General features: G+C 44.8%; 1 protein-coding gene across 2 annotated transcripts; it reads left to right on the forward strand.

Moving 5' to 3' along the window:
- The first annotated feature begins 7,736 nt into the window (after window positions 1–7,736).
- On the forward strand, window positions 7,737–22,693 carry LOC135541874 (leucine-rich repeat neuronal protein 1-like). 2 transcript variants are annotated; one of them, XM_064968326.1, is made up of 2 exons: window positions 7,737–8,251; window positions 19,487–22,693. In XM_064968326.1, exon 2 carries the CDS (start codon window positions 19,762–19,764, stop codon window positions 21,907–21,909), a length of 2,148 nt encoding a protein of 715 aa, XP_064824398.1. In that variant the 5' UTR covers window positions 7,737–8,251; window positions 19,487–19,761; the 3' UTR covers window positions 21,910–22,693. The 2 variants fall into 2 exon arrangements, with proteins under 2 accessions (XP_064824398.1, XP_064824399.1); XM_064968327.1 differs by having other exon boundaries at window positions 7,737–8,104.
- The last annotated feature ends 43 nt before the right edge of the window (window positions 22,694–22,736 follow it).

Below are 22,736 nucleotides of genomic sequence, written 5' to 3' on the forward strand. Positions count from 1 at the left end.
AGAGGGACATGTTTATCTGTGCATGGTGTTCCTAGAGGGACATGTTTATCTGTGCATGGTGTTCACAGAGGGACATGTTTATCTGTGCATGTTGATCCTAGAGGGACATGTTTATCTGTGCATGGTGTTCCCAGAGGGACATGTTTATCTGCGCATGGTGTTCCTGGAGGGACATGTTTATCTGTGCATGATGATCCTAGAGGGACATGTTTATCTGTGCATGGTGATCCGAGAGGGACATGTTTATCTGTGCATGGTGTTCCTAGAGGGACATGTTTATCTGTGCATGGTGTTCCTAGAGGGACATGTTTATCTGTGCATGGTGATCCTAGAGGGACATGTTTATCTGTGCATGGTGATCCTAGAGGGACAGGTTTATCTGTGCATGGTGTTCCCAGATGGACATGTTTATCTGTGCATGGTGTTCTCAGATGGACATGTTTATCTGTGCATGGTGTTCCTAGAGGGACATGTTTATCTGTGCATGGTGATCCTAGAGGGACATGTTTATCTGTGCACGGTGTTCCCAGGTGGACATGTTTATCTGTGCATGCTGTTCCCAGAGGGACATGTTTATCTGTGCATGGTGTTCCCAGAGGGACATGTTTATCTGTGCATGGTGTTCCCAGGTGGACATGTTTATCTGTGCATGGTGTTCCCAGAGGGACATGTTTATCTGTGCATGGTGTTCCTAGAGGGACATGTTTATCTGTGCATGGTGATCCTAGAGGGACATGTTTATCTGTGCACGGTGTTCCCAGGTGGACATGTTTATCTGTGCATGCTGTTCCCAGAGGGACATGTTTATCTGTGCATGGTGTTCCCAGAGGGACATGTTTATCTGTGCACGGTGTTCCCAGAGGGACATGTTTATCTGTGCATGCTGTTCCCAGAGGGACATGTTTATCTGTGCATGGTGTTCCCAGAGGGACATGTTTATCTGTGCATGGTGTTCCCAGGTGGACATGTTTATCTGTGCATGGTGTTCCCAGAGGGACATGTTTATCTGTGCATGGTGTTCCCAGAGGGACATGTTTATCTGTGCACGGTGTTCCCAGGTGGACATGTTTATCTGTGCATGCTGTTCCCAGAGGGACATGTTTATCTGTGCATGGTGTTCCCAGAGGGACATGTTTATCTGTGCACGGTGTTCCCAGGTGGACATGTTTATCTGTGCATGCTGTTCCCAGAGGGACATGTTTATCTGTGCATGGTGTTCCCAGAGGGACATGTTTATCTGTGCATGGTGTTCCCAGGTGGACATGTTTATCTGTGCATGGTGTTCCCAGAGGGACATGTTTATCTGTGCATGGTGTTCCTAGAGGGACATGTTTATCTGTGCATGGTGATCCTAGAGGGACATGTTTATCTGTGCATGGTGTTCCCAGAGGGACATGTTTATCTGTGCATGGTGTTCCCAGGTGGACATGTTTATCTGTGCATGGTGTTCCCAGAGGGACATGTTTATCTGTGCATGGTGTTCCTAGAGGGACATGTTTATCTGTGCATGGTGATCCTAGAGGGACATGTTTATCTGTGCACGGTGTTCCCAGGTGGACATGTTTATCTGTGCATGCTGTTCCCAGAGGGACATGTTTATCTGTGCATGGTGTTCCCAGAGGGACATGTTTATCTGTGCATGGTGTTCCCAGGTGGACATGTTTATCTGTGCATGGTGTTCCTAGAGGGACATGTTTATCTGTGCATGGTGTTCCTAGAGGGACATGTTTATCAGTACATGGTGATCCTAGAGGGACATGTGGAGCCTGCAGCTCTGAGATCTAATAACCACAGGAAACGCCACAAAGCCTTTCTCTCGGAGAGTGCTGTTGCCATGGCTACCATAACACACACACACACACACATACACACAGCGCAGGTTAATGGGTGGAGAGGTCAGCAATCACAGAATGACCATTGAATCCTCTTAGAACACTCGATGTTTACCAAACTAAGAGAAATAGATTTAATCTGCCAAATGGAAAGACTGGGAGTGAATGGTATGTTTAGATTTTGGTCAACATGTCCTTCATCGTGCGTGCATTAGTCAACTAGGGCCAGCACAATATTTGGTCAATTCTACTGACTCCATCATAACAACAACATTGCTATAATAAATTCAAGAAAGACAACATGGTTATTTGAATTGGTTAGTAAAAAAATGATTTAACACTTTGCATCTTAGAAATTGTACCCACAAAATATACAGTGGCAAGAAAATGTATGTGAACCCTTTGGAATTACCTGGATTTCTGCATAAATTGGTCATCAAATTTGATCTGATCTTCATCTAAGTCACAACATTAGACAAACACAGTGTGCTTAAACTAATAACACACAAACTATTGTATTTTTCTTGTCTATATTGAATACATCATTTAAACAGTCACAGTGTAGGTTTGAAAAATAATGTGAACCTCTAGGCTAATGACTTCTCCAAAAGCTAATTGGTGTCAGGAGTCAACTAACCTGGAGTCCAATCAATGAGATCAGATTAGAGATGTTGGTTAGAGCTGCCTTGCCCTATAAAAAACACACATTTTGAGTTTGCTATTCACAAGAAGCATTACCTGATGTGAACCATGCCTTGAACAAAATAGATCTCAGAAGACCTAAGATTAAGATTTGTTGACTTGCATAAATCTGGAAAGGCTTACAAAAGTATCTCTAAAATCCCTGATGTTCATCAGTCAACGGTAAGACAAATTGTCTATAAATGGAGAACGTTCAGCACTGTTGCTACTCTCCCTAGGAGTGGCCATCCTGCAAATATGACTGCAAGAACACAGTACAGAGTGCTCAGTGCGCAGAATGCTCAATAAGAATCCTAGAGTGTCAGCTAAAGACTTACAGAAATCTCTGGAATATGCTAACATCTCTGATGAGTCTAGAATACGTAACACACTAAACAATAAGGGTGTTCGTGGGAGGACACCACGGAAGAAGCCACTGCTGAAGTTTGCAAAAGTGCACCTGGATGTTCCACAGCGCTCCTGGCAAAATATTTTGTGTATAGATGAAACTACAGTTGAGTTGTCTGGACGGAACACACAACATTGTGTGGAGAGAAAAAAAGGCACAGCACACCGACATCAAAACCTCATCCGAACTGTAAAGTATGGTGGAGAGAGCATCATGGTTTGGGGATGCTTTGCTGCCTCAGGGCCTGGACAGCTTGCTATCATCAACGGAAAAAATGAATTCCCAAGTTTATTAAGACATTTTGCAGGAGAATGTTAGGTTGTCTGCCAATTGAAGCTAAACAGAATTTGGGTGATGCAATAGGACGACGACCCAAAACACAGGCGTAAATCAACAACAAAAGAAAACGCCTTTTGGAGTGTCCCAGTCAGAGTTGACCTCAACCCGATTGAGATGCTGTGGCATGACCTCGATAGCAGTTCACACCAGACAGCCCAAGAATATTCCTGAACTGAAACAGTTTTGTAAAGAGGAATGATCCAAAATTCCTCCTGACCGTTGTGCAGGTCTGATCCGCAACTACAGAAAATGTTTGGTTGAGGTTATTTTTGCGAAACGAGGATCAACCAGTTATTAAATTCAAGGGTTGACATACTTTTCACACCCTGCATTGTGAATGTTTACACTGTGTGTTCAATAAAGACATCAAAACATATCATTGTTTCTGTTATTAGTCTTAGCAGACTGTTTGTCTATTGTTGTGACCTAGATGAAGATCAGCTCACATTTTATGACCAATTTGTGCAGAAATCCAGATATTTACAAAGGGTTCACATACTTTTTCTTGCCACTGTATTGTAAATAATTTACACATTGGACTCCAGTGGGTATCAGGTGACAGCTTTACATTGGGATGTGAAAACCACTGCTGTTACTCTTCCTTTCTAAGGTTTCGTATGGATCTGTTTGTCACTCATAAATTGATCCAAAGATGACGTTCAATGTGAATAAAAGATAGTAAAAGGGCTCAAGGATCAATGACCGCTGCGCCACCTTCCTGTTCAAGTGAGCACAGCACAAGGTGAGTCCAAAAATGTATTGTATGCTGCTGTATAAATGATGTAATTTGCCAGGGAGAAATGTATACTGTAGCTAAGAAAGTAATACTAAGTGTGGTGTGTTGTTTGTAGGCTTCCTGTTAGTAGGCCATGTGCATATTTAACCTATAGCCTGTTTTAGAGAAATGTAATCATTGAATACTGTAAGAGCTTTCATTGTCTGCTTATATTCCCCCCCAGTTCTGACTTGGTGTACAGGGAGAATACTGTCGCTGTACATTTCAAATGTGCTGAACAAATAGTTATATTGCCTATGTCCGTCCGAGCTCGCTCATTATTATCTTAATCAAAATTATGGATTGTCCCCTTATGCCATAATTTATACATCTCAATTGTCAGTAGAAACCAAGTCAGCCATATCAGCTATGTTTAAAAAAAAATGCATAAATGAGGCTGAATTAACTGTTTCACTGCAAGTCAAGGCTCCGCTGATAGCCAAGTGGTCAGTGGTAAGGATTCACTCCATGGTGCTGAAAAGAAAGCTCTAACAGTTATTTAACAGTTTGTGGGCAACGTGTTTCATCGTTATAGTGCATTTAATGTGTACTGGCTCTGCTGGCATGCATCAAACAAAATTCTGCTAGATGAGCCAGCTGCAAAGTCAAACAAAAGTGCTTTTTGGTCTTAATTTAAGGTTCAGGTTAGGCATTAGGGTTAGCAGTGTGGTTAGGGTTAAAATCTGATTGTATGACGGTCTGTGCCAGTGCCTCTTAAGGGGAAAGTAATCAGATTATGTTACATAGTTTGGCTAATCCAAAAGATACATTACTGATTACAATTTTGGACAGGTAACTACTAGCTAACGGTTTACATTTAGAAATGAAATCCCCAACCCTGGCCCCCTGGTATTCAACCCAGCACCTTAGAGTCTGCTGCCCTATGTACAGAGTCTGTCACATCCTGGATCTGGTTCACCTGTCCTTGTGATTGTCTCCACCCCCTCCAGGTGCCGCTTATTATCCCTGGTGTATTTATTCATGTTTTCTGCCTCACTCTGCCAATTCGTCTTGTTTGCCAAGTCAATCAACTGTTTCCTTGCTCCTATTTTTCCCAGTCTCTGTTTGTTCCTAATCCTCCTGGTTTTGACCCTTGCCTGTTTTAACTCTGAACTAGCCTGCCTATCCCTTTGTACTGTTTTGGACTTGGATCTGGTTTCTGACCCCTGCCTGGCCTGACCTTGAGACTGCCTATTGCCTGGTACTGTTTGGACTCTGACCTGGTTTATGAACTCTCGCCTGTCCCCGACCTGCCTTTGCCTACTCCCTTTGTTATAATAAATATCGGCGCTCAACCATCTGCCTCCTGTGTCTGTATTTTGGGTCTCGCTTTGTGCTCTTATATAATCATTGAACACTGGTCACTTTAATAATGTTTACATATGGTTTTACCCACTTCATATGTGTTTTTTTATATACTCCATTCTCGTCAAGGCTAAATTTACATAGCAGCTGCTGTACACAAATTTTCTATTAATGTAGCCTACTGCCCATACTGTCTAAATATCCTACCATATACAGTACCAGTCAAATGTTTGGGCACCTGCACGTTCAAGGGTTTTTCTTTATTTTTTACTATTTTCTGCATTGTAGAATAATAGCGAAGACATCAAAACTATGAAATGACACATGGAATCATGTAGTAACCAAAAAAGTGTTCAAAATATATTTTTTTATATTTTTTTAATCAAAATATATTTTAGATTCTTCAAAGTAGCCTCCCTTTGCCTTGATGACAGCTTTGCACAGCTTCACCTGGAATGCTTTTATAACAGTCTTGAAGGAGTTCCCACATATGCTGAGCACTTGTTGGCTGCTTTTCTTTCACTCTGCAAGTCCAACTCATCCCAAACCATTGTGATTGTGGAGGCCAGGTCATCTGATGCAGCACTCCATCACTCTACTTCTTGGTCAGCCTGGAGGTGTGTTGGGTCATTGTCCTGTTGAAAAACAAGTGAGAGTCTCACTAAGTGCCAAACAGATGGGATGGCGTCTCACTGCAGAATGCTGTGATAGCCATGATGTTTAAGTGTGCCTTGAATTCTAAATAAATCACTGACAGTGTCACTAGCAAAGCATTCCACACCATCACACCACCAACTCCATGCTTCACGGTGGGAACTACACACGCAGAGATCATCCGTTCACCTACTCTGCTTCTTACAAAGAGACGGCGGTTGGAACCAAAAATCTCAAATTTGGACTCATTAGACCAAAAGACAGATGTCCGTCAGTCAAATTTCCATTGCTTGTATTTCTTGTCCCAAGAAAGTCTCTTCTTCTTGTTGGTGTCATTTAGTCGTGGTTTCTTTGCAGCAATTCGACCATAAAGGCCTGATTCACGCAGTCTCCTCTGAACAGCTGACGTTGAGATGTGTCTGTTACTTGAACTCTGTGAAGCATTTTGGGCTGCAATCTGAGGTGCAGTTTGGATAATGAACTTATCCTCTACAGCAGAGGTAACTCTGGATCTTCCTTTCCTGTGGCGGTCCTCATGAGAGCCAGTTTCATCATAGCGCTTGATGGTTTTTGTGACTGCACTTGAAGAAATTTAAAAAGTTCTTGATATTTTCTGGTTTGACTGACCTTCGTTTTTTAAAGTAATGATGGATTGTCGTTTCTCTTTGCTTATTTGTAAATCTTCTGTATACCACCCCACCTTGTCACAACACAACTGATTGTCTCAAACGCATTAAGAAGGAAATACATTTTTAACAAGACACACCTGTTAATTGAAACGCATTCTAGGTGACTACCTCATGAAGCTGGTTGAGAGAATGCCAATAGTGTGCAAAGCTGTCATCAAAGCAAAGGGTGGCTACTTTAAAGAATCTGAAATATAAAATATAATTTGATTTGTTTAACACTTTTCTGGTTACTATATCATTCCTATTCATATGGGTCCTGTGTGGCTCAGTCGGTAGAGCATGGCGCTTGGGTTCGTTTCCCACTGGGGCCACCCATATGCAAAAGTAGTGGCCCCAGCCGACTTGTAAGTCGCTTTGGACAAAAGCGTCTGCTAAATGGGATATATTTTTATATTATTATTATTCCATAGGTGTTATTTCATAGTTTTGATGTCTTAACTATTATTCTACAATGTAGAAAAAGTAAAATAATTAAATTAAAAACCCTGGTACTGTACATATTTATATTCCGGACTCTGACATTGCTCTTTCTGATATTTCTTAATTTATTTATATTTTGGGGATTTGTGTGTATTATTTTGCATTGTTTGGTATTACTGCATTGTTGGAGTTAGAAACAAGCATTTCGTTGCACCTGTGATAACATCTGCAAAATATTTGTAAGCAACCACTAAAATTTGAAATTGTTATTCGATTGTGTGTGTGTGTGTGTGTGTGTGTGTGTGTGTGTGTGTGTGTGTGTGTGTGTGTGTGTGTGTGTGTGTGTGAAATACAAATACTGCCACATCCTAGATTTTCACCCCTGTCAAATCCAAAAACCCAGTACTATGCCACCAAACCTTTCACACGGTCATTATGTAAATATAGAGTGTGTAGGGTGTTTTTGGATTCGATTAGTTGACTTGAGGGGTCATGGACATGGACCCACGTCACCTAACATTGGAAACTTTAAGACAAAGACCACTCTGGAACGTCCAAACAATGACACGAGGGGAGCGTTGAACATTTCCATTGGACACTCAGGAAACCCTTTTATTCATTGGCCTGCCAACCTCATCCACGCTTCGTTTTTCCCCCCGCGAGCTTCTGGCGGACGCGGCTTTTGTTGACATCACAGCAGAACTCGAGCAGATGGTGAGGTGGACCAGTTGAGCACCAGTGACAAGGACTGCCACACGCACAATCGCGCGTTTGAAATCAGCTCACTAGCCTTGCTGCGCTGGTCAGCGCCAGGTGATCCCTGCATGTTGAGTTGGAGGAGGGCAAGAGAATCGCGAGCTCAAGGCAGGCTCTTTGTGCGGGTTACCAGTGGCGAGGTTTTTAGTGTTCTACAGTCAGCAGCGGCAGAAGCACAGAGGACAGAAAAAAACGGCTCCTGGAGAGAATAAAACGTGTCCTCTCTGAATATAGACGTCGCTTTGTAAGTTAAATGTTATATTATTTATTTCCATAGATATAGCAGGCTTAATATTATCTTTCAAGACAGCGCTCAAATTTCCTATTTTTTCCTGGAGCATCGGAGTCTGTGTGTGTGGAGAGGCATTCCGCTGGATGCTAAAACGCTAAGGTGAGACCAATAACGTTAACTCATTTTCATTTATAATATGCTCCAATTTAAATATTCAGAAACAAGTCAATTATTAAGAATTGCGTTCTTAGCTTTTGAATATAAACAGATATAAACTTAATTGGCTGAGATAGACAATTTGGGGTGGTGGCAGCACAATTTGTATATATTTTAAATAAAATGTGTAGTTTAAGCCATTTATTTAGCTGTTTATTTAACTCAACAGAACCGTGGCCGTACATATTTCTATTTTTGAAGCTGGATGAATGTCATGTCGTTGCTCAAAGGGTAGGGTAGCTACAGCATCAGTGCAAACATTGGATTTGCAAGGGCACTGTGATCCGCATTCAGTAGCCCACATGTGGCGAATAATACGGAGGCTGTAGTCTGATATACAGTATGTGTGCCTATAATTCATTTCTATCGATTGAGAATGCGAATTCATATTGATTTTGTCTGAGAGGGATGACACACTGACAAACGTACACTCACACAGTAGGCTGCAATATACCAATAAAATCGCTTTATAAACAACAGCAGAAAAACATGCAAAAAAACCAAAACACATTTGCCATGATATCACCCATATTTCTGACACACTGTACTTTGGACCAAAGAGAGTCATTCTAGAATTAGTGTGTTTTTTCTAAATTATTCAAAGTAAGCTGCACCGGTCCTGAAATGATCTCACTGTTCTGAAGTGAAAGGAGCACTGAATTCCTTTGTGTATCCCAGATGGGTTTTTATTCCCCCATTCTGTCATCCTCATGTGCTTGAGGATGAGTCTACAATGTAACAATCCCAAACTGCAACATCACACATGACATGTGCACAGGGAGAGCAGCTAAAACAGCGGACTGACAGCTAAGGTCTCTAGTGCCCCATCATATTCATTTGTCTTGGTAAGGGAATGATGTTGGCAGATGTCTCGACTGCTCTGTGGAGGAATTCGACAATAAGCCTTAGGAGGAAAACAAAAAGACAATGGGTTGTTCAAGATAAGTTGGGAGTGAGAGCTGGTAGGGGCGGTGACTCTACATTGTTTTGGGTCACCTTTGTAAAAGTTGGCTCCTCATCCTTGTCGGCTTTGTTGTTGCAGCTGTTGCGCGACAGTGGCACCTGTTACTGCGCTCTCGGAAGCTGAAGCCACAGATCCAAGATGCTTTGAGTGTCTCATTCAACCAAACCTACACAAGTCAAGTCTTGGTAATGTGGAGGATTTGTTTGAGCACTGGCTCATACTTGGTTTGAACTTGAGAGTCATAATGTTTGTAGTGTTTTCATGATGAATAGTCCTACAGAGGCAATCAACATAAAAGTTGAGCAGGGTTTTGTGTTTCATTTTCTGTAATTTGATCAAATTTAGCCTGATATGGAAATGTGCAAAGTTCACTGGCCGAGACACAGTTGATTTAAATAATCCTGTTATTCACTACTGTGCTCTTTGGGCTTGCCAACTAAACTGGAGCCTTGTCTTGGGAAAACTCTACAAACGCGGACATATATGGATGTACTCTAGCCAGAGTAGTGAGGGAGGAGGGGGGAAGAGGTTAGGTACAGTGGGGCAAAAAAGTATTTAGTCAGCCACCAATTGTGCAAGTTCTCCCACTTAAAAAGATGAGAGAGGCCTGTAATTTTCATCATAGGTACACTTCAACTATGACAGACAAAATGAGATAAAAAAATCCAGAAAATCACTTTGTAGGATTTTTAATGAATTTATTTGCAAATTATGGTGGAAAATAAGTATTTGGTCACCTAAAAACAAGCAAGATTTCTGGCTCTCACAGACCTGTAACTTCTTCTTTAAGAGGCTCCTCTGTTCTCCACTCCTTACCTGTATTAATGGCACCTGTTTGAACTTGTTATCAGTACAAAAGACACCTGTCCACAACCTCAAACAGTCACACTCCAAACTCCACTATGGCCAAGACCAAAGAGCTGTCAAAGGACACCAGAAACAAAATTGTAGACCTGCACCAGGCTGGGAAGACTGAATCTGCAATAGGTAAGCAGCTTGGTTTGAAGAAATCAACTGTGGGAGCAATTATTAGGAAATGGAAGACATACACGACCACTGATAATCTCCCTCGATCTGGGGCTCCACACAAGATCTCACCGGTGAGCAAAAATCCCAGAACCACACGGGGGAACCTAGTGAATGACCTGCAGAGAACTGGGACAAAAGTAACAAAGCCTACCATCAGTAACACACTACGCCGCCAGGGACTCAAATCCTGCAGTGCCAGACGTGTCCCCCTGCTTAAGCCAGTACATGTCTAGGCCCATCTGAAGTTTGCTAGAGAGCATTTGGATGATCCAGAAGAAGATTGGGAGAATGTCATATGGTCAGATGAAACCAAAATAGAACTTTTTGGTAAAAACTCAACTCGTCGTGTTTGGAGGACAAAGAATGCTGAGTTGCATCCAAAGAACACCATACCTACTGTGAAGCATGGGGGTGGAAACATCATGCTTTGGGGCTGTTTTTCTGCAAAGGGACCAGGACGACTGATCCGTGTAAAGTAAAGAATGAATGGGGCCATGTATCGTGAGATTTTGAGTGAAAACCTCCTTCCATCAGCAAGGTCATTGAAGATGAAATGTGGCTGGGTCTTTCAGCATGACAATGATCCCAAACACACCGCCCGGGCAACGAAGGAGTGGCTTCGTAAGATGCATTTCAAGGACCTGGAGTGGCCTAGCCAGTCTCCAGATCTCAACCCCATAGAAAATCATTGGAGGGAGTTGAAAGTCCATGTTGCCCAGCAACAGCCCCAAAACATCACTGCTCTAGAGGAGATCTGCATGGAGGAATGGGCCAAAATACCAGCAACAGTGTGTGAAACCCTTGTGAAGACTTGAAGACTTACAGAAAACGTTTGACCTCTGTCATTGCCAACAAAGGGTATATAACAAAGTATTGAGATAAACTTTTGTATTGGCCATATACTTATTTTCCACCATAGTTTGCCAATAAATTCATTAAAAATCCTACAATGTGATTTTCTGGATTTTTTTCTAATTTTGTCTGTCGTAGTTGAAGTGTCCCTATGATGAAAATTATAGGCCTCTCATCTTTTTAAGTGGGAGAACTTGCACAATTGGTGGCTGACTAAATACTTTTTTGCCCCACTGTATAACCCGCTTTAGGAAGGCATGGCACAGGCAGTGAGTTTCCCCATTCCCAACCCCCACACAAAAAGCAGTGTCCTCCGCCAGCAGTTCAGGAGTCATGAGAACCAGCCAACACAAAGATGTGTTTAACACGGTGTGTGTGTGTGTGTGTGTGTGTGTGTGCGTGCACGCGCATGTGTGTGTTCACAAGTCGCCAAGATCCATTAAGAGAGCCTGGGACTGACTGCACTGTGCACTCTAGTTTTGGAGGTCAGTGGGGTGTTTGAGGGGGGATGGCTGTTGGGGACTTGGGTGCTCCAGCTCGACCCTCTCCCATTGTGACTGCGAGCTGAGGGGTGAGGGAAACACATCCCCCATTGTGAGGTTTTTGTAAAGACGTTTCTGATTGAGGTAGCTGTGTGTCTAACTCTATCCATCTAATTTCTGGGTAGGGAATGAATGAATGAATGGGCATTATTCTGAGAGATGTTTATGCTTTGTCCCACGTGGGGCATCCCTTGAGTTATTGGACTTGAGTCTCTATATTGCTGCAGTGTTAAAGGACTTTGCCAAAGTGTGTGTGTGCATGTGCGTGAGAGAGAGAAATAGTTCATGTCAGCACCATCTCTGTTCCGTTAGGAATTGGCTTCAGCAAATGAAACATACAAGATTGTCCTCTCCCGCTTCTTCTTCTCTGGCTGAACAGAAACATTTTCCCCTCCTCTGCTCAGCTCCACACCTCTGTTCTGCCTCTAGAACCAAAGCCCTGTGTGATGTGGAGCGAGACGCCTGCATACTAATGGAGCCCGAACATGTTGCCTCTTAAGCAGGTTAAAGTAGCCTAAACAGAGTGCCTCTCAAACAGGCCAAAGCAGCCAAAACAGGGTGCCTCTCAGGCAGGCCAATGCAGCAGGAACAGAGTGCCTCTCAGGCAGGCCAATGCGGCAGGAACAGAGTGACTCTCAGGCAGGTCAATGCAGCAGGAACAGAGTTCCTCTCAGGCAGGCCAATGCAGCAGGAACAGAGTGCCTCTCAGGCAGGTCAATGCAGCAGGAACAGAGTTCCTCTCAGGCAGGCCAATGCAGCAGGAACAGAGTGCCTCTCAAACAGGCCAAAGCAGCCAAAACAGGGTGCCTCAAGCAGGTGAAAGCAGCAGGAACAGAGTGCCTCTCAGGCAGGCCAGTGCAGCAAGGACATGGCGTGCCCATCAGGTACACACATGACTGGGAGGCCGGCAGTCAGCAACACATGGCGGGGCTGGGGGCTCCAGTATGGAACTGTAATTTAGAAGCATTGCGTCTAGACTAATAATAGTGATGGAATGTTAGGTTTGGCTGTGGTTGCTGTATTGTGATATACTGTGATGCAGAGGTAATAGATGTTGTTTGGGAAAGATACATGCTGTTGTGCATTCGTAGCTCTAGTCAGTAGACTCTACTAGGCAACAGCAGTCTCTTTTTTGCTTGTTTTGGCAGCTTTAGACTGATCACAGCTGCGCTATAGTGGAGACATTGTCTGCTGGTATAGCAATTATCAGCCTTTTCGTTTGACGGTGTCAGTTGTTTAATCTGGTCATATGGATTTTTGTGGTTGTGGTCTCGTGTTGGCGGTGGTTCTTGTCTCTCTTCGCTCTACGGTGGCCTAATGGCACACACAGCTGTCTGCTCATTTGGGTATGAAACAGACATGCCGGTGGCATAGCCGGTCACCATGGTGACGGCAAGATTATGAGGGAGCCTGTAGTGGTAGTGCGGCTGCTGTTTGAGAGACACTGCTCACATTTTACGCCCAAAGAAAAGGGACAAATTAATGTGGAGACACATTATTCTTCCCTGTAAAAGGTGCTATCATGTTGTCATTAGACCCATTTTCCTCTTGGCAGAAGCATCCAGTGGCACTTGGTTAGAGCATCTGGAAAGCGAGGGTTAAGTCACTGAGCAAAATGGATACTGAAGACAGACACTCATTCATACTCCAATGGAAAAAAAGTTATTTGGCCATTTGTTTTTTATTCATGTGGTTGCCTTTGTGTACTTTGGTGTCCCGATTTGAAAATTGAGAAGGTTTTAGCTATTGAAGTCTTTGTAGAACAGTGAGTGCTTACGTTGGCAGAGTGGACTCAGTCCAAGGAAACCTAATGCTGTTAGGAAAAGCTCAGCAGGACAGGAAACAGAGCATTCACAGACCTCCGTTCAGACATCCAAACAGGGTGTCTCTCAGTCTCCTCTCCAAAATCAGTGTCGCTCTATGTGGCCACAGACAGAGAGCCCTACTGCTTCATTAGTCCCTGTGCTACCTGGGAACATAGAGTAATGCATGTATTTATGAGGCTTTGGCATTAAAAGACAGGGCTGATGATATCTCTAAATTACATCTTGCTCTATTTGCATGTGTTATCCTTTGAACCCCAGGGCTGTTTTTATCAAAGGGCAGGCACTAAGCTGGGTGAACATTCACCACTCTCTGTGTGTGTGTTTTTTGTGTGTGTTTTTTTTGGTGTGCATGAGTGTGTGTATGTTTTTCTATACTGTGCGTGTGCATGCATGCTTGTGTGTTTTAAGAAACTCAAGCACATAAAGGATGTGACAGAATGAAGAGGTAGGTAGCCTAGCGTTTCATAGGGTTGGGCCAGGAACCAAAAGTTCTCTGGTTCAATCCCTGAGCCAACTAGGTGAAGACATCTGTTGATGTGCCCTTGAGCAAATCACTTAACCCTAATTGCTCCTATAAGTCACATTGGATAATGACAAAAATGTAAATCGCCTTTGTCAGGGAGGGAATGAAACTCTGATCCACCAAAACCTCTCATGCTATCACACAAAGGGCCAGGGCCCACCAAACACACTCACTATAAAACTAGGCTTCATGCAGGGCTTTGGGTCTCCTACTGTAACACAGGCATTCGTCCGTGTGGTGAGATATGATAGGTGAGTGTAAAAGCAGACATATTTCTACACTCTCTCCTTTATCCCTCTTCTCTACCTGTGTTTCTCTTTGTTGTAGTTCTGGGTTAAGTGCAAACAATGTGTGAACACTGAATCTCTGTGTATCTGAGTTAAGCAGTTTGGCCTCTTCAGACAAGTGTTGCACTTGATTAGGGGTCACAAGTCAGGAAGCCCAAAACAATGCTTATTATGTCTGCTCCTGGGGCATTGTTATGTACATCCTGTAGATGAGTATAAACAGGATATACTGTATATAGTATAGGATGTTATTGCAGACTATAGCCTTAATCCCCCATAACTGTTCTACTCTTTAAGCAGTATGGTCACTTTCACAGGAACAGAAACATCAGTCTATTGGTTACTTGAGTTTCACTCAAACTAGGGGGAGTAGAAAATATATATATTTCCCCATTCACTTTATAGCGGGTAAGGCTACGACAGACGACGCTTTTGGAATGACTGAAGGATTGCCATCAGGATATGGATAGTTTGTAGGATTTGCAGCAATAATGTTTTTTCCATTCAGGATTAAACAGCTTTTAGCCACCGTATCTATCAACAGCAGTGCTAATAGGAAGGGGCCCTGTGTAAGTCAACAGTGCCTGGTGCTGTGTGTCAGTGAGAGGATGAAATAGCAACATCTGTTTCCCTTCATTCAGACCACTCTGTGGGCTGAGGGAAACGTCATTTTGTGTAGTGTGACAACTTTCATTACACTCATCACTGACAGTCAGTGTTCTGTTTTCAGGCCTTCAGGCCACGATGGACAGCCTGGTAGTCTCTCTGGGCTTTGATGCTGAGGGAGGGCACCTCTGGCCTTGTTTGTTCACAATTTCCATTGGAGGTGTCCCCTGTCATAATCGTTTTCCCCCATCTCACACACACACACACACACACACACACGTGCGCACGCACACACACACATACACACACACTGAGGTAGCGGTTGGTCAAACCGGATACGAGCCCCCACAGAGCTGTCAGCACTCCAGTAGCCTGGTGCCAGGTGTGATTTTTATAGCCTCAGTGTGAAAACAGCGATTACCTCGCCTGTCTCCTCCGATTTTAGAGAAGGAAAGGGGGAGAGAGAGAGGCATAATATATGACCTGATAGATGGCTGGATATAACGATACAGTGTATAGCCAGACAGACCAACAGATTGATAGATAGGATGGATGATGGATAGAGAGGGAGAGATGACAGTCAGATCTCTTATTGTCCATTCCCAGGCCCTGAGCCCTGAGAAGAGGAATAGGAGGAAATATAAAGCCTTGATGTTACAGTTCAGTCACAGTGTACAAATCACTGATGGCGCTCTGATTGGCCGGGGCATTGCAGAGAGGATGCCATTAGTCTTGGATACTATATATATCATCATGGCTATTAGAACAGTATCTTAGAGGTAGGGGATTTTCTTACAGTAACAGACATACCAACCGGATACTCACATTATATTGTATCCACTACCTAGTCAGTATGGGAGCAACTAAGTTAACTAATTGAGAAGTTGTAATGGCAGATAGGCTTTTGATCATACATTGGTTCATGATTAAAATATGCAGACATGAAACACAGTGACTGACATGCTGTTTTCTTTCTGCATAACTAAGTATTTTTAGAGACACTATAAATACCACACCTGCACTATGAATCAAAGCCGAGTTTGTGTCAGTCACACATCCCCGTGTTCGGTGTTTCTGCCAGGCTTGCACTGAATGTCGATGAGGAATCACACATGAAGAAAAGGAGAAAAATCTTAACTAATCCTGTTCTTAGTTACTATTGTCTCTAAAGTAGAAATCCAGAGACATGGTTGTCAGGTTTTGATGTGAAACAAAACACATCCCCACGCACACGTCTCTGTCTTCAGGCTGCACTGAGTGTGTTTATGGGGATAAATGTGGTGTGTTATTAGTATCTGACTGGAGGCGCAGGAATGGTGGTGTTTATTGTCAGTGTGAGAGCGGCAGGGCCTGCCGTACACACTCACTGGGACAGTTATGGAAGGCTGATTCCATTCCTCCAGGTTGAAGAGAAATTGCTGTCCTCAGCTGTAGTGTGTGTATATATACACACACACACCCACCCACTGGAATCCTGCCTGAACAGACACAAAGTGTTTCACTTCGCCTAAAATGCTGAGATTTATTCATCCTTTTCTCTAGTATTGAAAACTAATTGGCCTGGATGGAGATACATTTTCTCACAAAAAACAACAAATCTTTGATTTGCTGAAACGGATTGGAGTCACTGGGCCCTGTGCACTGTCCTATCTGTTTATGATAATGCAATGTTATTTTCTCCTGTCACTGATTTGAATATCTCTAGGCAGGGCAGAGGAAAGGCATAGTCATTGATTATGTGCAGATCATACATGGTAGTTCACCATCATACATCATACCTGTTTTGAGAACACTACACTCTTGGCACAGAGGATATCGCTGCTACAGGGGAAATACCCTTTTCACTGACAGCACCAAACTGATATAGAAAAAACATATTTTCCCCTGACAGGCCTTATAGATCCAGTATTGGCAGTTTAAACGGAGAGGAAGAATAAACTGCTGTGTTGGATTTCCATAATTGGGCCTCATAAATGTGTTGGGGAAAGGGGAGGATGCTGCGGTGCCAGGGACCCATCAGAAATCGATGTGAGGAGCTATCCCAGTGGCGGTAGAGGCTCCTGAATGTTACCTGTCCTCTGGAGCTAGACCCACCACCCTGTCCATTCTCCCACATCCACATCCAACCCCACCCTGGCCCCAGCCCTACCCTGCCTATTCCCCCACATCCACCCACTACCCTGACCCCAGCCCTACCCTGCCTATTCCCCCACATCCACCCACTACCCTGACCCCAGCCCTACCCTGCCTATTCCCCCATATCCACCCTGGCCCCAGCCCTACCCTGCCTATTTCCCCATATCCACCCTGGCCCCTGCCCTGCCCCCACCTTGGCCCCAGCCTCACCCTGCCTATTCCCCCATATCCACCCTGGCCCCTGCCCTGGCCCCACCCTGGCCCCAGCCTCACCCTGCCTATTCCCCCATATCCACCCTGGCCCCTGCCCTGCCCATTCCCCCACATCCAACCCAACGCCCGGAGCTGACACCGTCCCAGCACAGAGGCTACAGGCCTCTAATTGATTTCTTCAGGCTCATTAAAATACTAATTTCTACCCGCCTGTGTTGCCACTGCTTTCCAGAGACGTGTCTCATAATCAAGAGCTACCATTAACGATAATGCACAGAGTCGAGCTGAGCGCTTTTCTTTTTCTGCCCGCCCTGGTAGATTAGGTGTGTTGTGTAATGTGCACATAGTCAGAGCAGAGAACTCTGGCTGGCTGCTACCACACCAAAAGTATCTCTCTGTCACTGTGCCAGTAGCATACACAGATAATCCCCTGGGAGAGAGAAACGTGGGTAATCTCTGAAGAGACAGAACACAGAATACATTAGAGTAGCTGGGTTCATATCCACAAAAGACCTCAGATAGAGACAAATATACATATCAAATATGCATCAAACATTTAGCCTACCAATCTCTACTAATATACATTGTCATATACGAGCATTCCATGGTAACAGAGTGACACTGAGACTCAGATTTTTAAACAAACCATACAACTACATGCACAAGGGCTACTTTTTAACAATTTCCACTGAAACTTTTACAGAAACACATTTACTTGAAGATCAATACAGATGCAAAGTTTGGTAACGGAATGACAGTTTGCTATTGGTGCCATCATTCTGTTACCAAACTTTGCATCTGCACTGTTCTTCAAGTACATTTTCAGTGGAAATTGTTAAAAGTAGTCCTTGTGTATATAAAGTTGTACGGTTTCACTTTACAATCATTTGTTTTTGCGACATACATTTTAAAGTGAAAAATCAGTCTGTGTCACTCCGTTACCGTGGAATTGCCCATACCTTAAATTTCTGGACCATAATCTTATATATTATCTGAACAAAGGACAACACCTCTGCATACACAAATATAGTGAGCCATATGCAAACAATGTGTACTCAGATGTTGTAGGCTTGTTGTTGGATGCAATACATTGGGAGTACATTATGGTTTACAACCTACTCGTGTGTTTACCCTTCACTCACCCAGCTGTTAAAACAGCAGGAATAGATGTTAACACAGCAGGAATAGATGTTAAAACAGCAGGACTGTCTGTCTCAGTTAATGTTTTTGTAAACATTTAGTATGATCCATATTTTATTTAAAAGGAGAATTAGGACACCAATATGATAAATTATTTCACTAAAACCTTTAATTTTTCCAGAGGCGACCTGCTACTAACAGGCCAGAGCAGTCTGACTGCTGGCATTGGGGTTGAGTGGTTTTGCCTGTACTACCAAGACACTCTGACTGATTCAATTAAACCTGAATGCTCAGAGTTTGCTTTTTTCCACCTGTTTTTGAATAGTCTCTGGCTGAGTAACAACTCATTAAAGACAGAAATTAACCTCTGTACAATAGCACAGCAAAAAAAATAATTTCACAGATTTATTCTGCCCTGTTAGGCATGTCAAATGAGTCCCCAAGAAGTCTGCAGACTGGTGCTGTGTAGGCTGGGTGCTGTCTCCACTCTAACCCTCTGCTGTGAAACTATACAGGATGTCAGATCTCTGTCCAACCACTGAACCAGACCTTTAGCCAGACTGGAGTGCCAGGGGGGCAGAGTTTGAGCTTTTGGGAATTTTTATTGGTTCCATTATAACAGGCAAGGTAAAACAAACAGTTCAAGTATTCTAAATGATTTCAAATTGTATTTGAAGCCAGGTCAGCAGCTAACTACTGTAAATGTATTACTCTCTGTTTCACACAAATGTTGTCTTGTCGATATGTAGCAGATATGGACTTGTAATTCATGCCCATATTTAGGTTAAAAGTCTTGTCAATATCAGCTATTTTTTATGAAATGCAATTCACTGTCTGACAGGTTTTATGGCTTTTATCTCTCACCGGGAACTCTCAATCCCTCTCACACACCTTTCTCTCTCTAGCCCCGTTCTCTCTCTCCTTCTTCCTGTTTCTGTATCCCTCTGTATCCCTCTCCTATCTCTTTCTTCTTTATCTAAATCACCATCTGTTTGTGGGATGATAATGGAACGATGTAATGCAGAGCTCTAATACCTGACCTGGTTTCTGTGTATTTCAGGCTTATTCTGCTGAATTCTAAAGTTAAGAGAGAAAAACACGTGAGTGGAGGAAGAGGATAACCCTGACCATCCCCTGGCCCCATTCTGAAACACACTCACACACATTCACCTGCACTGTGGACCGCAGCTCTACCAGCCACTACCAGCCTGTACAGAGAGGACACTGATGACCATTGGTTGTTGATGTCACATCCCACACCTACCCTCCAGGCCCTCCTCAGGAACCCGGCCTCTCCTCTAAGAGCAGTGTGACCAGACAGAGAGAGCAGACAGCATGACTCTAAGTCCCCTCCCTTGGCCCCCACTGGCATGGCTGTGTGTAGGGCTGCTGTTGCCCCTGCTGCCCCTGGTGCGGGGTGGGGAGTGCCCGCGGCTGTGCGTGTGTGAGGTACGCCCCTGGTTCACCCCCCAGTCCACCTACAGGGAGGCGGCCACAGTGGACTGCAACGACCTGCGGCTGACACACATCCCCTCCAACCTGTCCTCTGACACTCAGGTGCTGCTGCTCCAGAGCAACTCCATCGCCCACACCAGCCGGGAGCTAGAAGCCCTGTTCAACCTGACGGAGCTGGACCTGTCCCAGAATAACTTTAGCAGTGTGGAAGCCGTGGGCCTGGCCAACATGAACCAGCTCACCACTCTGCACCTAGAGGAGAACCAGATCAGCCAGCTGCCCGACCACTGCCTGCAGGACCTGAGCAACCTGCAGGAGCTCTACATCAACCACAACCAGATCAGCACCATTGCCCCAGGGGCCTTCTCTGGCCTACGCAGCCTGCTGCGCCTCCACCTCAACTCCAACAGGCTCCGGGTTATCGACAGCCGCTGGTTCGAGGCAACGCCCAACCTGGAGATCCTGATGATCGGCGATAACCCCGTCATTGGTATCCTGGACATGAACTTCAAGCCCCTGGGGAGTCTGAGGAGCCTGGTTCTGGCCGGCATGGATCTCACCGACGTTCCCGGGAGTGCTCTGGTGGGCCTGGATAACCTGGAAAGCCTGTCCTTCTACGACAACAAGCTGGTCCGAGTTCCCCAGCTGGCCCTGCAGAAAGTGCAGAACCTGAAGTTCCTGGACCTGAACAAGAACCCGGTGCACAAGATCCAGGAGGGGGACTTCAGGAACATGCTGCATCTGAAGGAGCTTGGCATCAACAACATGGCTGAGCTGGTGTCCATCGACCGCTACGCCCTGGACAACCTGCCTGAGCTGACCAAGCTGGAGGGCACCAACAACCCCAAGCTGTCCTTTGTCCACCGGACTGCCTTCAGGGACGTGTCCTCATTGGAGAGCCTGATGCTCAACAACAACGCCCTCAATGCCATCTACCAGCGCACCGTGGAGGCGCTGCCCAATCTGCGCGAGATCAGCCTGCACAGCAACCCGCTGCGCTGTGACTGCGTCATCCAGTGGATGAGCTCAAACAGGACCAGTGTGCGATTCATGGAGCCGCGGGCCATGCTGTGTAGCTCACCGCCTGAGCTCCGGGGCCAGCGGGTCAGGGAGGTGAGGCTACAGGACTCCCCAGAGCAGTGCCTACCCCTCATCTCCCACAACACCTTCCCCAGCCACCTGAGCCTAGAGCTGGGCATGAGTGTCAGCTTGGACTGCCGGGCCATGGCCGAGCCTGAGCCAGAAATCTACTGGGTGTCTCCTATGGGGAGCAAGATCACGGTGGACATGGTGTCAGAGCGGTACCATCTGAGCAGTGAGGGCACCCTGCGGCTGTCCCAAGTCCAGGTGGAGGACTCAGGCCGCTACACCTGCGTGGCTCAGAACACAGAGGGGGCCGACACACGCGTCACCACCATCCGGGTCAACGGCACCCTGCTGGACAGTGTCGAGGTGATGAAGATCTACGTCAAGCAGACCGAGTCCCACTCCATTCTGGTCTCCTGGAAGATTAACTCCAACGTCATGACCTCCAACCTTAAGTGGGCCTCGGCCACCATGAAGATTGACAATCCCCACATCACCTACACTGCACGCGTGCCCGTCGACGTGCACGAGTACAACCTGACTCACCTGCAGCCGGGCACTGAGTATGAGGTGTGCCTCACCGTCTCCAACATCCACCTGCAGACCCACAAGTCGTGCGTCAATGTGACCACGCGCAGCAACAACTTCGCCCTGGACGTGTCGGACCAGAGGCCTAGCACCGCCCTGCTAGTCGTCATGGCCACCATGCTGGCCTTCCTCAGCCTGGCTACGGTGGGGGTGTACGTGGCACGGCGCTGGAAGAGGAAGAACTACCACCACTCCCTGAAGAAGTACATGCAGAAGACCTCCTCCATCCCCCTCAATGAGCTCTACCCGCCCCTCATCAACCTGTGGGAGGTGGACAGTGAGAAGGACAAGGAGGGCGGGGCAGAGAGCAAGCCCTCCCCCGTGGACACCACACGCAGCTACTACATGTGTTGAGGGGGTCGCCCCTCCCCCAGCACACACAGACACACTTGCAATGTTGGAGGCAAAAATCAGATAGTTGCAAATGTTTTTATTTTTAGCTTTGCTAATAAGTAGCAGAGTGATAAGGACAGGATTTGTATTAGTATAGCGTATCGCCTTTGTTTGACTCTATTTCTCTTTTATAGTTTGGACTATTCCAAAATGGCAGCTGTGTCTAGCTTCTAGGTTGTCTCAGTTGAGCTGCTTTATGGTGCGTTTTTGATAGTACAGCCTTTTGGCTTGTTGCCATGGACCCACTTCCTTAGTGTCGATAACGCAGCAACAGGGACTACTAGTCTAGTTAAAGGTTCCTCTGGCAGTGTTGGTTGAGATCACATAGTTTTTTCTCTCTTTTTGTAAAACAGGTAATCTGTTGTGCATTGAAATGTAAAGGAGTTTGTATGGACTTCATTAAAAGCTGACTAAGGGGATTAGACTTGTTATACTGTCTACTGAATAACGTTAGCGATTGTACGGTAATGTTGTATCAACTATCATTTGAAACTCTTTTTCAATTTTAATTGGAAAAAAGTAGAAATTAGTTTGCTGATAAATGTTCTGTAGAGCACGAGAAATGTGAATGTTTGATAACATGCAGTTACTAGGTACAGTAGTAGCTTTATTTACTCTGAATTATTTCTTTCTTATCTGCTAGAATCTGTCACTGACCACTTACTTTTGTTGTGATTTCATCACACAAAATGTTGTATATGAGGAGAAAGTTGAAATAAATAACATTTTGATCTTTTTATATAAATATTGTCTCTCAATCAGTTGTTGTACATCTATTTCACCAGTTT

Source organism: Oncorhynchus masou, chromosome 6, assembly GCF_036934945.1.
Source record: "Oncorhynchus masou masou isolate Uvic2021 chromosome 6, UVic_Omas_1.1, whole genome shotgun sequence".
Classification (NCBI taxonomy): domain Eukaryota; kingdom Metazoa; phylum Chordata; class Actinopteri; order Salmoniformes; family Salmonidae; genus Oncorhynchus; species Oncorhynchus masou.

Bases quoted from the DNA above. Each gene is read 5' to 3' on its own strand.
- LOC135541874 (XM_064968326.1), top strand. From the start codon at position 19,762: ATGACTCTAAGTCCCCTCCCTTGGCCCCCACTGGCATGGCTGTGTGTA.